At 40.8% G+C, this 13,567-nt stretch overlaps 1 protein-coding gene across 3 annotated transcripts in view; it reads left to right on the forward strand.

Annotated features, from left to right (window-relative positions):
* The first annotated feature begins 2,909 nt into the window (after positions 1–2,909).
* Positions 2,910–13,567, forward strand: part of LOC108506147 (guanine nucleotide-binding protein G(i) subunit alpha-1) — a 33,781-nt gene continuing 23,123 nt past the window's right edge. Inside the window, exon 1 of one of the 3 annotated variants that reach the window (XM_017832829.1) lies at positions 2,910–3,079. Coding sequence is in view for 2 of the 3 variants with exons in the window: in XM_017832828.1 (XP_017688317.1) it covers positions 4,185–4,302 (118 nt within the window). In the remaining variant the exon portion in view is untranslated. Of the gene's footprint in view, positions 3,080–4,036; positions 4,303–13,567 lie in introns of those variants that run through there. The other 2 variants (XM_017832828.1, XM_017832827.1) reach the window with 2 other exon arrangements.

Consider the following 13,567-nt stretch of genomic DNA (forward strand, 5'->3'; position numbering starts at 1 on the left):
AAAATCTCAAAAACAGCAAAATAGAAGGCTGAAGGCTGATCATTATCCCTACAAAACACTGTATTTCATTCCAAACACAAGAAATTTATCTATGAAGCCCATGCAGCAGCAGCTAAAGATAATCTCACAGAAAAACGAGCTCAAGAGCTGGTGATGGAAACTCAAAAGGAGGTCATATCAAACAACAGCTATTTGTTGTTAAACCAAGCAAAACAACAAAATCTCTTGAAGTAATCCCCTCTCAGGAATGAGGCCACAAAACACACAAAGAGCTCCTAAGCAATCTCCCAACTTGTCAGATGAAAGCAAAAGCTGTACAGTTCTAACTGCAGGGATGGAATACACTGTCTCATATGGCTGTGAACCAACTCTAATCAATGAGTTAGAGCAAACCCAGTTCTGACCCTTTGGAATAAAACTGATAGATGGTGCATTGCCCAAATACAGACTATAATTAACTATTTAACTGTAGTTTCTTTCACTATCCAGTGCAATATTTTAGATTACACGAAAATACTTTAAGACATCATGGACAGATACATACTAGCTCCAGATGTAGATTCAGGCCTACACTGCACTACATTATGTAAGATATTATTTGTTGTAAAGCACTGCACTGACAAACTTTGTTCTGAATATTGGGAGTTTCCTGTCCTTAACAAAGTTTCCACAATCATTCTTCAGCCTTCTTGGGCACTGTAAAAGGAGTTTCTGTTATTCCATGATCCTGAGAGCTGCTATGTATGTGAAGTAACTCTAGAATACAATAATTTATCACCTGGGCCATTATTCCCTAAGTAGAACTAAACAACTGACATTGGTGAACACTCATATCTCTTATCATTTCAAAAGAGACTGCATAAGGAAATAATATTGGTGAATCATATGTAACCTGTACTGAGTAGTTCTTCTACTCCTGGAAAACTACACAAATTGGCGGCAAATTTCAACAGAATGCATGTCAGAGAAAATATAGGCAAGCAGATCTTCAGGAGTAGCCCTGGATTTTGTAATGTTGTCCATGTACAAAAAGGTACACCTTATCCACAGGATTGTAATAGGAAAAAGGTAGTAGAAAAGTCCCTAATTACAAAATAAAGTCTTTTTAGGTTAAAAAGAACTAAAAAAAAAAAAAAAAAAGAATTTTCTTGTATTTAAGACTAGCTATATGTGTGAAAGGGCAGATACTATACAGTTCTGTTTTCCTGCTACAGGGTGATAAAAAGAAAAGGAGCTTAGGCCTATTTCACCCTTTTTGAGTGTAGTGACTGTGTTAAAAGGGAAGGAGGACAGAGAGATACCACCAAACCCTCCTAGTCAAAAGTATAAAAATGTGTGCTCTGTGCATTAAATGAAACAAAATCCACTCAAAGTTGGGGTGTCCTACTTGTAGTATCTCCATCTTTGTAACATCTGCTACTCTCATTATCACATTATTTCCACCTACCATAATCTCTGTTCACTACTTTCTTATCTCTTAATCTGTACTTTCACTTGCCAACATCCTAACCAGATGTTGTTTATCTCAGAAATCATTCTTTGTCCTTGATGTCCAAACCAGAAAACTATCCCTAAACTTTATTATTTTCCTCTCCTCTGACTCTGTTCTTTCCTGAGCAGCATTTGACATCGTTATTTCTACTACAGGATATGCCAGGAACCCCCAAAAAACACCAGTTCCCCATATGTGATCTGAACTGTTTTGTAAAAGCTTTTATCCCATATGGTGCCAGTGTGGAAGTCTGCACAAGAGAACACAAAATGAACTATGTACCTGAACAACTCAGGAGGGCAGAGAAGCAAGTCACACCTCCCAGGTGCTCTGCCATTCTCTGAAGCAGTAACACAACAAAGATGGCCAAAAGAAATGTCTGAAAGGTCTTATGAAGTCCTAAGAATTAATGTTGTTCAGGACTTCTTTAAGCAAGGATTTTATACTATGCTTTGCTAGGGCTGAGTGCATGCCTACAAGCCAGAAAATATAAAAATATTTAAATTACAGTTTGAGCATTATCTACTTCATTTTTACACCATTGCTTATGGTTTATTCAGTGTCAGCATACAAAGACCCCTGCAAAGAAGAAAATCCAATACATCCAATAAAAACAGAACATTTGATACACTTTTCCTTTAAGCATGACAGGAAAAAAAACCCTTTTAATTTACTAAGTATAGTAATAGCTGAGTCTGACTTAAGGTCTTTGTAGTCTAATACTAGAACACCTTCTGTGCTGTAAAATTATGCTCTTTTTAAACTCATTCTGGGGGCAGAAATTCTTGAGATCCTACAAAACCAAAAAATTCTAAGGACTCATTGGGTCAATGAATCTTAATTCAACAGACTTGCCTTGTAGGCTCTTGTGTCTTATGTTTTGTCTAAGGGTTTTCCTGAAATTCACAAAGTTTTATCCCATGTCCACAGTGAATTCAGTGTTTGGCCCTGCTGGTGCTCATCTGCCAGGGTGGTGGGTTCCAGTTGTGGAGCAGCTCAGCTGCCCCAGGACGGATCATCCCCCAAGGTCCCTTTAATCCGATTTGTTCTATGATCCTATTATCGGGTAATGATATCTTTCCTTTGTAATCCAAACAGCACATGTCCATGGTAGGGAAAAGCTTGTGAACACTGGATAGTTTCCTTAAGAGTTTTATATTAAAGAGCAAAACAAATCACAGAACGACCTAACAGGCCATGAAACTGCAGAGCGCCCCAGTCCTGGGCTCTGGGACGGGGCACAGAATCACAGGATGAGCCGGGTTGGAAGGGACCGTGGTGAGTCATTGGGTCCAACCTCCCTGCTCAAGCAGGGTCATACTGGAGCACATGGAACAGGACTACAACCAGATGGTTCACGAATATCCTCAGAAAGGGAGACTCCACGACCTCTCTGGGCAACCTGTTCCAGTCCGTGGTCGCCTGCACAGTGAAGTTCTTCCGGCTGTTCAGGTGCAACTTCCTGGGCATCAGGTTCTGCCCGTTGCCTCTTGGCCTATTGATCGGCACCACTGAGCAGAGCCGGGCTCCATCCTCTTGACACCCACCTTTACATACTGAGAGACCCTGATAAGGTTCCCACTAAAAGTGAGTGGGCTACGCATCTCTGAGCCCTGGGGTGGGATGGCTCGTTTGGCTTTATGTTCGGGGTGTAAAACGCGGCTGACTGACAAGTCCAGAGAGGAGAGAGCCGCGCTGCTGTCCCTCCCGAGGGCCGAGCGCCAGCACCCAGCGGCGGTGGGGTTGGACCCTGATGCCCTTCCGTGGCTCCCGGCAGCGGGAAGCAGCAGGAACCAGGGGGTACAAAGCGCTCCAGGGCTAGGACCTTATCCCCTGCAGGGGTTGGTACTGCCCCGCCCGGCGCTCCCCCCGCCCCGCCGAGCAATGGAACCTCCCGCGCGCGGCGCCGTTTGAATCCCGAGCCCCCAACGGCTCCCGGGCAGGTGCGCGGGGCGCGCGCGCCGTGACGTCACGCGGCAGCGGCGCCTCCAGCCCCGCGCAAGGTCCACTCCCGCTGTGCCCCCGTTCCCAGGCCCGTTCGCGTTCTGCTCCCGTTTTGCCCCCATTTCCAGCCCCATTCACGCTCTGGTCCCGCTGTGCCACCGTTTCCAGCCCCATTCACGCTCTGGTTCCGTTGTTTCCCCGTTTCCAGCCCCATTCACGCTCTGGTTCCGTTGTTCCCCACTTCCAGCCCCGTTCACATCCCCATCCTGTTCCGTTCCCCTCACGCCGCCGCCCCGCGCACGCGCAGCAGCCGCGCCCGCCGCCTTTCCCGCCGTGCACGCGCTTCTTCCCCCCTCCTCCCCTCCCCGGCGTGGGCGGTGCGCGCGCACTCGCGCGCCTCCGGCGGGGCGGGGGCGGTGCCGGTGCCGCGCGCGCAGCAGCCCCAGGGCCGGCGGCGGCAGCGGCGGCCCCGTTCGAGGCCTCGGACCGCCCGTCCCGTCTCCCGCTGTCCCAGCTCCGCGATCCCCTGGCAGAGCCTCCCCGCGCCCATCCCCGCTGTCCTGTGAGGCGAACCCGGCGCGCGGTGCCCGCGCCGCCGCCGCCGCGCCCCAGGTGAGGGAGCGGGGGAAGAAGAAGAGCGAGCGGGGAGCAGCCGCTCCCCCGCCCTCCTCAGCGCCTCCCCGCCGCCGAGCGCCGCCGCTCCCCTGCTTCCCTTGTCGCGCCGGAGCCGAACAGCCCGTTTCCCAAGATGGGGTGCACGCTGAGCGCCGAGGACAAGGCGGCGGTGGAGAGGAGCAAGATGATCGACAGGAACCTGCGGGAGGATGGCGAGAAGGCGGCCAGGGAGGTGAAGCTGCTGCTCTTAGGTAAGGGCTGCCGTGAGGGGAGGGTCCGCCCGAGGCAGTTCCCGGCCCCCCCCCCGGGGAGGGGCAGGTTCCCGCCGGGCTGGGCGGGGGGCGAGGGAGCCTCCGGACCGTGGGGTCCGTGCTCGGGTTCCCTCGGGAGTTCTGGGGGCGGCGAGGGGCACAGCAGCCCCTTGGGGCCGGTGGCCGCCTCGATTCCTCGGGGATCAGGGGCAGCTGCACGGCTGGTCTGTCCCGGGCCCTGCCTTCCGTGGGAAGGGGAGAACGCCCGAAACTCCTGACCTGGATTCTCTGTTCATCTGCTGAGAGGAAGGAAATGTTACGTCGGAGGATATTTACTCTTAAATGTTGCTTGTAGACCCGAACATACCCTCAACTGTTCCTATGCGAATAAAGTGCAGAAGGCGACAAAACAACAAAAGGCAAAGCGCCGTTTAACTTTTCGCATTGTTTTTTTTTTGTTTTTCCTTTTTGTGGAACTTGCTTGTGTTTCTGAGATCTTAGCGCCTTGATGGGGGTTCTGCATGTATAGTATAGTGACTCTCATTACGTGCCATCTCGGGTTCTTGAGTTTGGCTTACAAGTACTTGAAGCTCGCCTTTTTGTGTGTTTTAAGTGGTATATAGCTTGTGTGTAAAAGATAAGTAAGATAAGATTACTTTTAAAATTACAGGAAAAAAGGAAGTGAGGGTTTTAATTAGAATACATTTGTGCAGGAACTAAAACTACTGTAGAGGCTGGGGACAGCTGAATGCTGCAAGATTTGCATTGAATCGATGTTGTAGGGAATTTTGCAGTATATTCCGTATAGCTAAACCAGACTGAATCCTTCTAATCGAGAGTTAAAGTGGCTGTTGGGTTGCAGTTTCACCCTCAGATTTGAGGTTTCAGGCAAACTTTTTAAATGATTCCTCAATTTCTCACTCCCCTGGACACTGATTTTGCTGCATTGCTCGCCTCCTGTTTGTTCACTACAAACATTGCAGTAGACCTCTTAAATAACTTTCTGTTGCTAAATTCAAAAATGGCTCTAGAAGGGTACAAAAAACTGAGCAACTTTTATGTGTAGATGAAAAAAATCTAGTATGGGAAAAACAAACGGCCTAAAATGTGTTTATAGATTTAAAATTTTACTGGTGAGAGAAACAAAGCTTTTCTTTCTGGTTTGTTTTCCAGGAAGTGTTAGGTTTTTGGTTGGTACAGTGCCTATTCCTGAACACCTTTGGCATCCTCAGATTGTTGCATGGAAAGGTTCTCCTGTATGGGATCCATAACTACTCAGAACATAGGGGTTTTTTTTAGAAAAAGGTGGCAAAGTAATGCTTTACGTGTCTTCTGGCAAGGCATTTGAAATGATTTGTCAGTGTTTTGCTGTTCCGTATGGAACTTGTAGTACCTGTAGTTGTGTACTTGTCGTAGTATTTTTCATCATATTCCTTGGGTACAGATAAAGTCCATTTAAAGATGCTTTAAACTTGAGAATGGATTTTGTTGCTATTTTCAGTTGTTTAATGCTCTTATGTACAGAGCGCTATGTTACGAGCTTAAATTTTATAAATTCTCTGTTTCTAATACTGAAAAGATTTTCTGCTCGAATCTCATGAAATCTTAGGATATGGAACAAATGGTCAGATACATGTGGATTCTCACATTGTTCTGAGCAGCGGCGTGGTTGGTTTAGTATTTCCCCATACCTTATTAAAAAGAGGTATGAAGGCAAAGCAGGCTGGCTTCTCTTAGGACCAGTGTTAGGATGATTGTTTAAACAAAGATTACCTGTATGTTTAGTGAACTCTGAATGAGGTTTTGTGCATACACCTATGGATGCATTTGTGTACTTCACATGGTTTGGAATGGAAGTTTTTCTGTTAGTGTTCCTTGCAACTCTATCAGATGTCTTAAATGTGGTGTGAATGCTTTATCTGATGGCAAAACTATTTAGAGTTACTTCCACTGGAGTCACTTTCTTCTCACCACTCACTTTCCCAATTGCTTGTTCAGCCCACATGTCATAGTTTATCATCTACTCGGTTGTACTCCTACATCTATTTATGGGCTTGTTCTGCTAAAAAGGCACTGAAATAAAAGGAAAAGTACAAATTGTGGTCTGCTGCCAGGAAAATGCAGTATGTGAGGAGCATCTAAAATACCTTGCTGATGTAGAAAAAGGTCATGTAGCTCTAATGACCCAATAAATCAGATTTACTCCAGCATCTATAAAACCTGTATTTTTATATGGTGATTAGAGAATCCTACTGGAAGCTTGAGCTAGAATGCTCAAATGAAGGAAGATATGTTCATAAAATCAGTCTATTTCTAAACTTAAAATTTAATTTATTCCATTTTATGTTTTTCCAAAGGTTTTTTCTAAAACAGGAAATTGTGGGGATTTAATTACGAGAGAGGTGTGACATTGCTGTACCTGAAACATGACTTTGTGTACACTGTGTATCACTGATCCATGTTAGATTTGTATTTTGTTGTCCTGTCTCTAGGAATAAGTAGATATATGTTGAACTGGATTATCTAAGTTCTTTTGTTATAGCTGTAAATTGGTCCATCCCTTTATACAATTTTGACTGCAGGTCATTTGGAATAAAATACTGGCTTCTAAACATTATCCATGTATAACTATTTTAACCTTGTAATTCTATGCACTTCAATGTGCTTCCCAACAGCAGGAGAGCCTTTCCTTGAAGATTTCTGGGAACCATCCTCATTCTTAGAAGTAAATTGAATTTGAGCATATAGTTTGTAAGCCAGATGAAAAATGCTTGGTTTTACATGGGATTTTGATGATTATATCTTTTAAAATTATTATATAAACAAGCTTATTTAATATTATTTTCAGTCAGTGTGTTACAAAGAAATACTTAAGTTGCATGGAAACTCTACATAAAGTGTAAGTACAATGTATTATATTGGCCAAAACTGAAAATTTAACATACCAAAGTATGTACTTTTCCTTAAGCACTCTAATACTTGTGACAAGTTGACAGTTCCTAAAATTTTGTGTCCTAATTGAAGTACTGTTTTGTTTTATTGTATTTTTATGTTATTGTTTCTTATAGATAGCTTATATACTTAGTGTGAGATTTTGGAGAAGCAGTTTATATTTTGGCTGTCTTCCAAGCAGAGAAAGCAGTAGACCCAAGATGGTTTTTTCTTCCAGGTTTCTCATCTCAACTTTTAGTATTCAATAAATAAAAATTCCAGTGATTGCAGAATGAATGTAATTCTACTCGTGCTGGGAGGTGGCAGTTCTGTGTGACCGATCCATGTGCTGTGTTAATACACATGTGATCCAGATCAGGTGTGGATTTGCAAGTGCATTTCTGTTGAATTAGCTAAAGCACATAACACTGAATTTATGCCAACTGCAGGAGAACAGGCAGCACCTCATTTAGCAGAAGGCCTTCTGGTATGAGGTTAGCTCATCAGGTTTTATGAGTACATTCAAATTGGCAGCATAAATTTATAGGATTAGCGCTTTATCTTGTGAATTATCACATTCTTCACCTAATATAGCAAATTTAGTGTTATCTTGAATGAAGAAGGCAACAGATCTGTCTTAAACGTTCTTTAGAAGTGGATCGTGGATCCAGGAGGTCACAGGCCATGTATTTGACAACTGTAATTATGTGTCTTCTTTTTGGATAATTACGGTTGTAGATTTAAGTTCAATGGATACCTTTATACTCATGACCAACAGAGCCAGTTTTCTGTTCCTGAACAGATCCTTGTGATTCATATTGGAACATTGGCATGTCATGTTCTTAAAGATAAGTGGCTTTTAACTTAAGACAGAGTACAGCTTTTAATCTTTTCCATTGCAGTTCTTCCTGTTCCTTAAGACAGTAACTAGAACAATTCTATTTAGTTGTTGTTTTAAATCTTCACATCTCGGGCATCTTTTTTTGTCTGCTTTTCTTTTGTTATAGACCTGCATCTTTCTGTCTGCTCAGTCAAACTGACTCCTGCTGCATACTCATCTTTTCAACAGCGTGATCCTCACAGTGCTTGGCAATACCTACCTCCCTCCAGACCTGATTGCACATTGGACTGAAAAAATACATTTATGCTGTTCGTGCCATTACTGCTCTTGCCTTTCCTCCAGAGTATTCTGTTTCTCCACACTTGCAGACAAGAAAGACTTTAGAAGTCTGAACTTATGGGAGCTCTCAAAAAAGCCTTATCCTCACAAACAAGTATTGCACATTTCAGAGATGTTGACCTCATCTTTATAAATTATGCCAGCCTAGTCTAAAACATTTCTAACAAAACATTTCCTGTCATGCCTTCAGAGACAGCTATCTGCAGATATTTACAAAGTTCACCTCTTATTGAAAAGCTGTTTTGTAGTACCTAAAAGAAGTGTTTGATGTTTGAATTTGATTTTTTGCTTGTTGGTCTTGTCTGCGTTACCCTCCCGCCCCCATTTCTGCCTGTCTGCTTAGATTTAGCAGGAATTCTGAACTAAGAGCTCTCTTGCATTTTAATATGGCACAGTTGGACTCTGCAAATCAGGATTTTATTTATGTGGAGTTTTATGTCTGACTTTGTAGTTAAGTCAGTGAAATTCTCCAGCCTTTGTACTAAATATAACAGTAATTTCAAAGAATAAAAGTCAAAATTACTAGATTCTCATAGTGTGATAATCTCCCTTGCTTTTGTGAAAGGAGGCTCACGGATGTGCAGAAAGCACAGCCATTCAGTTATGGTTATGTTTGTGTAATTGCAGTTTGGGTTTTTTTATGCTTGTCTCTTTCTATCTGAATGTTGGTGTAAAGGACCAACATATTGGTCTTTATTGTGTGTATAGACTTCACTACAATACAAATTATCATTAGTGATTTTGGGTCTTCTGTTGCATTATTATTTTATTTTTTATTTTTGGAAGTTACTTTATAAGAGCCTTATTTACAATTGTATCACGATTTTAGTTCTTTAAGACAAAATTTACGTCAGTACGTGTTGATTTAGAAAGGGTTAAAGAGGAGGTGTACACATTTTGCTGTGTTGTGATATCAGTAATGGTGACTTTGCTTTCTAAGATCTTGATTAAAAAGTGTAGTTATGGATATATAAAAATTTAACTTATCTTTTGCACTAAATATTAAGGCTTTTTTTTATATTTTAGAGGTTAGAAAACATCTGAAGCTTAAGAAATGGTTTTCCTTTAAGTTTTCTTTCAAAAACAATGTAATGCTTCTTTCTATATTTCCCCCCCTCCTGAAGTGGAGGCTCTGGTTAAGGTACTTTTTGGTAAGCTGTCCACTCCCAGCATCAGTGGGTCTTCAAGACCACACATAAATTCTGTAATACACTATGACATAATTACTGTCTTCTATTTTTTTTTTTTCTGGCAGTACAGTTTATTGTATCATCGTTGTGCTGATATGACAGTTTATTGTTCTGTAGATAATATTACCAAAATTCACCTAACCTCATTTTGTGGAGTTATTTTTAACTCACATCAAAACTACAGTTTACAGTATAGCTCCCTGCATAGTTATGTTGGCACAACTTGAACTCAGGGCTTTGTGCTCTAGTTGGGTTGTAATGATTTATGTAATCATATTGTCAAAGTGGATTGTTCTTTTGCTGCCACGTTTTACCCTTTAGATGTTTTGGTCCTCCGAGAAGCAGAATTGAACAGTTGGCACATCCTAAAGTCTGGCTAAATAATTTGAAACCAAACCATGTGTCTGGCTTAGAGGGCATGAAATTCTGAAATCAGTTTTGTTGTCTGGCTTGATGGTTGTCTGCAGTGTTTCCTGTAACATGCTGTCTGGCAAATGTCGTGGTACAAAATTGGAAGTAGAAAAGAGATATTTAAGGTGTTCTGTTAAGTGTGAAGTTGGGGTTTTTTTGTTTGGTTGGTTTTGTTGGGTTTTTTTTTTTGTTTGCTTGTTTTGATTTTTTGCTTTTGTTTGGTTGGTTGGTTTTTTTGGTTGGTTGGTTGGTTTTTGGTGTTTGTTTTTTTTTTCCATGGAAACACTGAAATAAAGATCTGAACTGACTGGATAATTAGCTATTAAAAGTTTTTTCCCAGGGCATATATAGAAGAACCTGTATTGATGAAAACTTGCTATTATGAGGTTGAATCTTAGTCATTGTCCAGCTTTTACCGAGGTCTCCTATTCTCTTTATTCCCTTTGTTTGCTCAGTGCCCTACTGTTACTGCAGGCTTTGTGTAAAGTACACAATTAATCTGTAAATGGAACTCAGTTGGCTTCACCTGAGAGATTTTATAACCAAAAAGTATTGAAGTTGGTAAGGTATATAGATAGTAGCTGAAAAAATCAGAACTTTGAACTTCTGAGAGCGAGAAGTTTTGAGTGCACTGTTAAGAAAAATGCAGGGTTTGAAGTGGCTCAAGTTAGTGACATTTCTAAGTGGAAAGATAATTAAAATTTTGAAATTAGACTATTAAGACAAAAATAAACTGTATTTGGTGAGACACTTTTGTGTGCCAGGAATGTATGCTTCTGCAGTATGAGATTTGAACTCTTTTCTTAGTGCTAAACATGTTTTGTTCTCCTTCTCCATTAAGTAGGCACAGAAAAGATAAAATAAGATTTCTTAATCAGGGTGGGAACTGAAGGAGTGATTTTGTAGGCTAATTACACGTTTGTGACTGCTGATAATCCTTTCACTGTATAGCTCTAAGAAGTATAAGAGTTGGGGACTTGGAAGATGTTTCTCATCATCATGGCTTTGCCCGTGGATATCTCAGAGCTGTGGAGCCAATTTCAAAATCTCTGGAATTATCTAGAGCTTGAATATGTAACAGAAGGTGAAGTATCACGTACCACTCTATGCTGTCCCAGCAAAATGGCCTAAAAATCACCTAGTGTCACAGATACTCATATGCACTAAACCTTGATTTGAAAGTATGTTATCTGTTCAGGTCAAATTTTGACTTTCCTTTTGATTAAATTGCTGGTTAGCCCTTTCATTGAAACATATTTTTGTGTTATTTTTAAAAATTTCTCTTGGTATAGTTCTTTCAGGATCTCAACTGATGAGGTTAATTGACATAGAGCATTTAAGAGCCAATTCTTTAAATAAGAGGCTTGTTAAATATGTGATAAGCAAGTAAATTGCTTTCTTGGCTTTGGTAACTGAAGGGTCATTGAAGCTTTGAATAAGACCATTTCTGGTATGTTTTGGTAACAACTTGATTTATCAACTTGCTTGTTGACTTATAGATGTATGCTTATTTGGGTACTCTATGTTTAGAGATACATGTAAACTTCAATATTATAAGTACCTACATAAATTGATATTGAAATTAGAAAATTTCACTTCTTCTGAAGCTACTTAAAGGAATCAACACCATTTGAATATGCTGTGCTTCAACTTATGAAATTAACTCTACCTCATTACTTTTTCATATGTGCTTTTTAGAAATGTAGTGTTGAATTTGAAGTGAGTAATATACTTAAAAAAGGTACCTGATTAAATCATTAGTGAAATATAACAGTATCTAGGCAACCAGAATGGACAGGAAGTCTTTACAATCATTGCTCTAAGCAGATTGCTTTTATAGAAGAAAACAATGTACTGGGATGAAAATTCCTGTTGAAAATATGAATCAGGTTTATAATTCTTAGTATTGTCTAGAATTTAATATGATCTGTTTCTTGAAATGAAACTACCGTTGGAATCAAATGGCCACCTGTAATCCCATCTTCCTTTTGCAAAGTTGATAAAATATTTTTTTGCATACAACTCTATGTTGTTTTTTGCATGGATGAAGCTGTTGAAGTTGTTTGGCTTGTAATACGAGTTGTTATCAATCATGGACATAAGGATGTTCTGAATCTCTGGGTCTTTTTTAATAGTTTCCAGTAAAACTCAAGAGGTTCTTGCCTACTTTCTAAATCTGGATTGGAATGCTGGAAATATGCAGTGGATGTTGTCTAATGAGCAGTAGAGCTATTCTAGAAACTCTGGATTGCTGAAAAGGAGAGTGCTCTTGCAGCATCCAGCTGAATGATTTTGCCCTCTCCTCGTCACTTTGAAATGCTTGATTCTTTTTTTTTACTGGTTCAGTAGTCAAACTGGCTGTCCTGTGTGGACTTAGTTTGCTGCCAGAGTGGTCAATTCAGCTGGTATTTCATAATGGTCTGATGAGGACCTGACTAAAAGCGTGATGAGGAGTGGAGATACCATATGCAATTGGAGTACTGGAAATGCATAGCAGGAGATGGAGTGGAAAGTGAGTACAGAATAGGATGCTTCCAATTTCTGCATTTGTGTGTCACAGTTCACTGTAGAATTGGCTTAGGAATAATGTGAAATTGTGTTCCTCTGCAAGGTCCAGTTGGTAGAAATCTTAAACTTTCTTCAAAACCCACTTTTTTACAATGTTGTTGCTGCAATAGGCGATAGTGCCAGTCTGCCTTAAGGAGTGTACTGACTGGAAGTTAGAGGTAGGAGTTTGTTTTCATTCCAAATCCAGGGAGCCACAGACCTGTGTTTTCTCATGTTCTTCTGTTTTATAGATTGTAGACTTGACTAGGAAGAATCCTCTTCTACTTAGCACTTGGTGCAGAATGCAAGATGATAATGGGCAAGAAGTACAACTACCAGCTCAGTGTGCAAACAGTAGAGAGGAAAATGGAGACAACAGTAAAGTTGTACTAACATTATAAGTAGAATACAGTGTAAACATTGTATTGGAATGCAGTTTTAAAACTTGCTATGACTGGAGTTACGGGTCTTGCAATAAAAATTGGGAGTAAACCAGACGGTTGTCTTGAATATTTGTAGATTTTATTTATTAAATGTTTTTTGAATACTTGTTGATTTCAGACCTACCATTGATGTTCTATACAACGGTGGAATGAAAATAAGCTGCTGAGTCTCATTGAAGTGCTGTCTGTATTCTTGATTCATTAAATATTTCTTGAAGCATTTTGAAAGTGGATTTCTCAGCTGTATGCAGATTAAGTTACTGATCCTTAATAAATCTGATAAACTCTTAGCAAAACTGTTTTATACTTTCTGAAGCATATAATGCTTAAGCATAAAGCCCTTAGACATTGACAGGGATTCCTTCTGATATGCTTTAGTGCCTCAGTGTTTGCTAGCAAAGGCTGTCATCTAATTCCTGGATGAGAGACTATTTAGGTTATTTTCTCTGTCTGCTGTTCTGGAACATGGGAGCTTTTGAGGTTAGGTTATATCAGGCTTTGAGACCTTGTTTGAGGCCTAACAGACTGCTGTTTATGTAGATATGTGTTTATGTCTTATTCCT

The sequence above is a fragment of the Lepidothrix coronata genome, unplaced genomic scaffold (assembly GCF_001604755.1).
Source record: "Lepidothrix coronata isolate B3197 unplaced genomic scaffold, Lepidothrix_coronata-1.0 Scaffold207, whole genome shotgun sequence".
NCBI classification, from domain to species: Eukaryota; Metazoa; Chordata; class Aves; order Passeriformes; family Pipridae; genus Lepidothrix; species Lepidothrix coronata.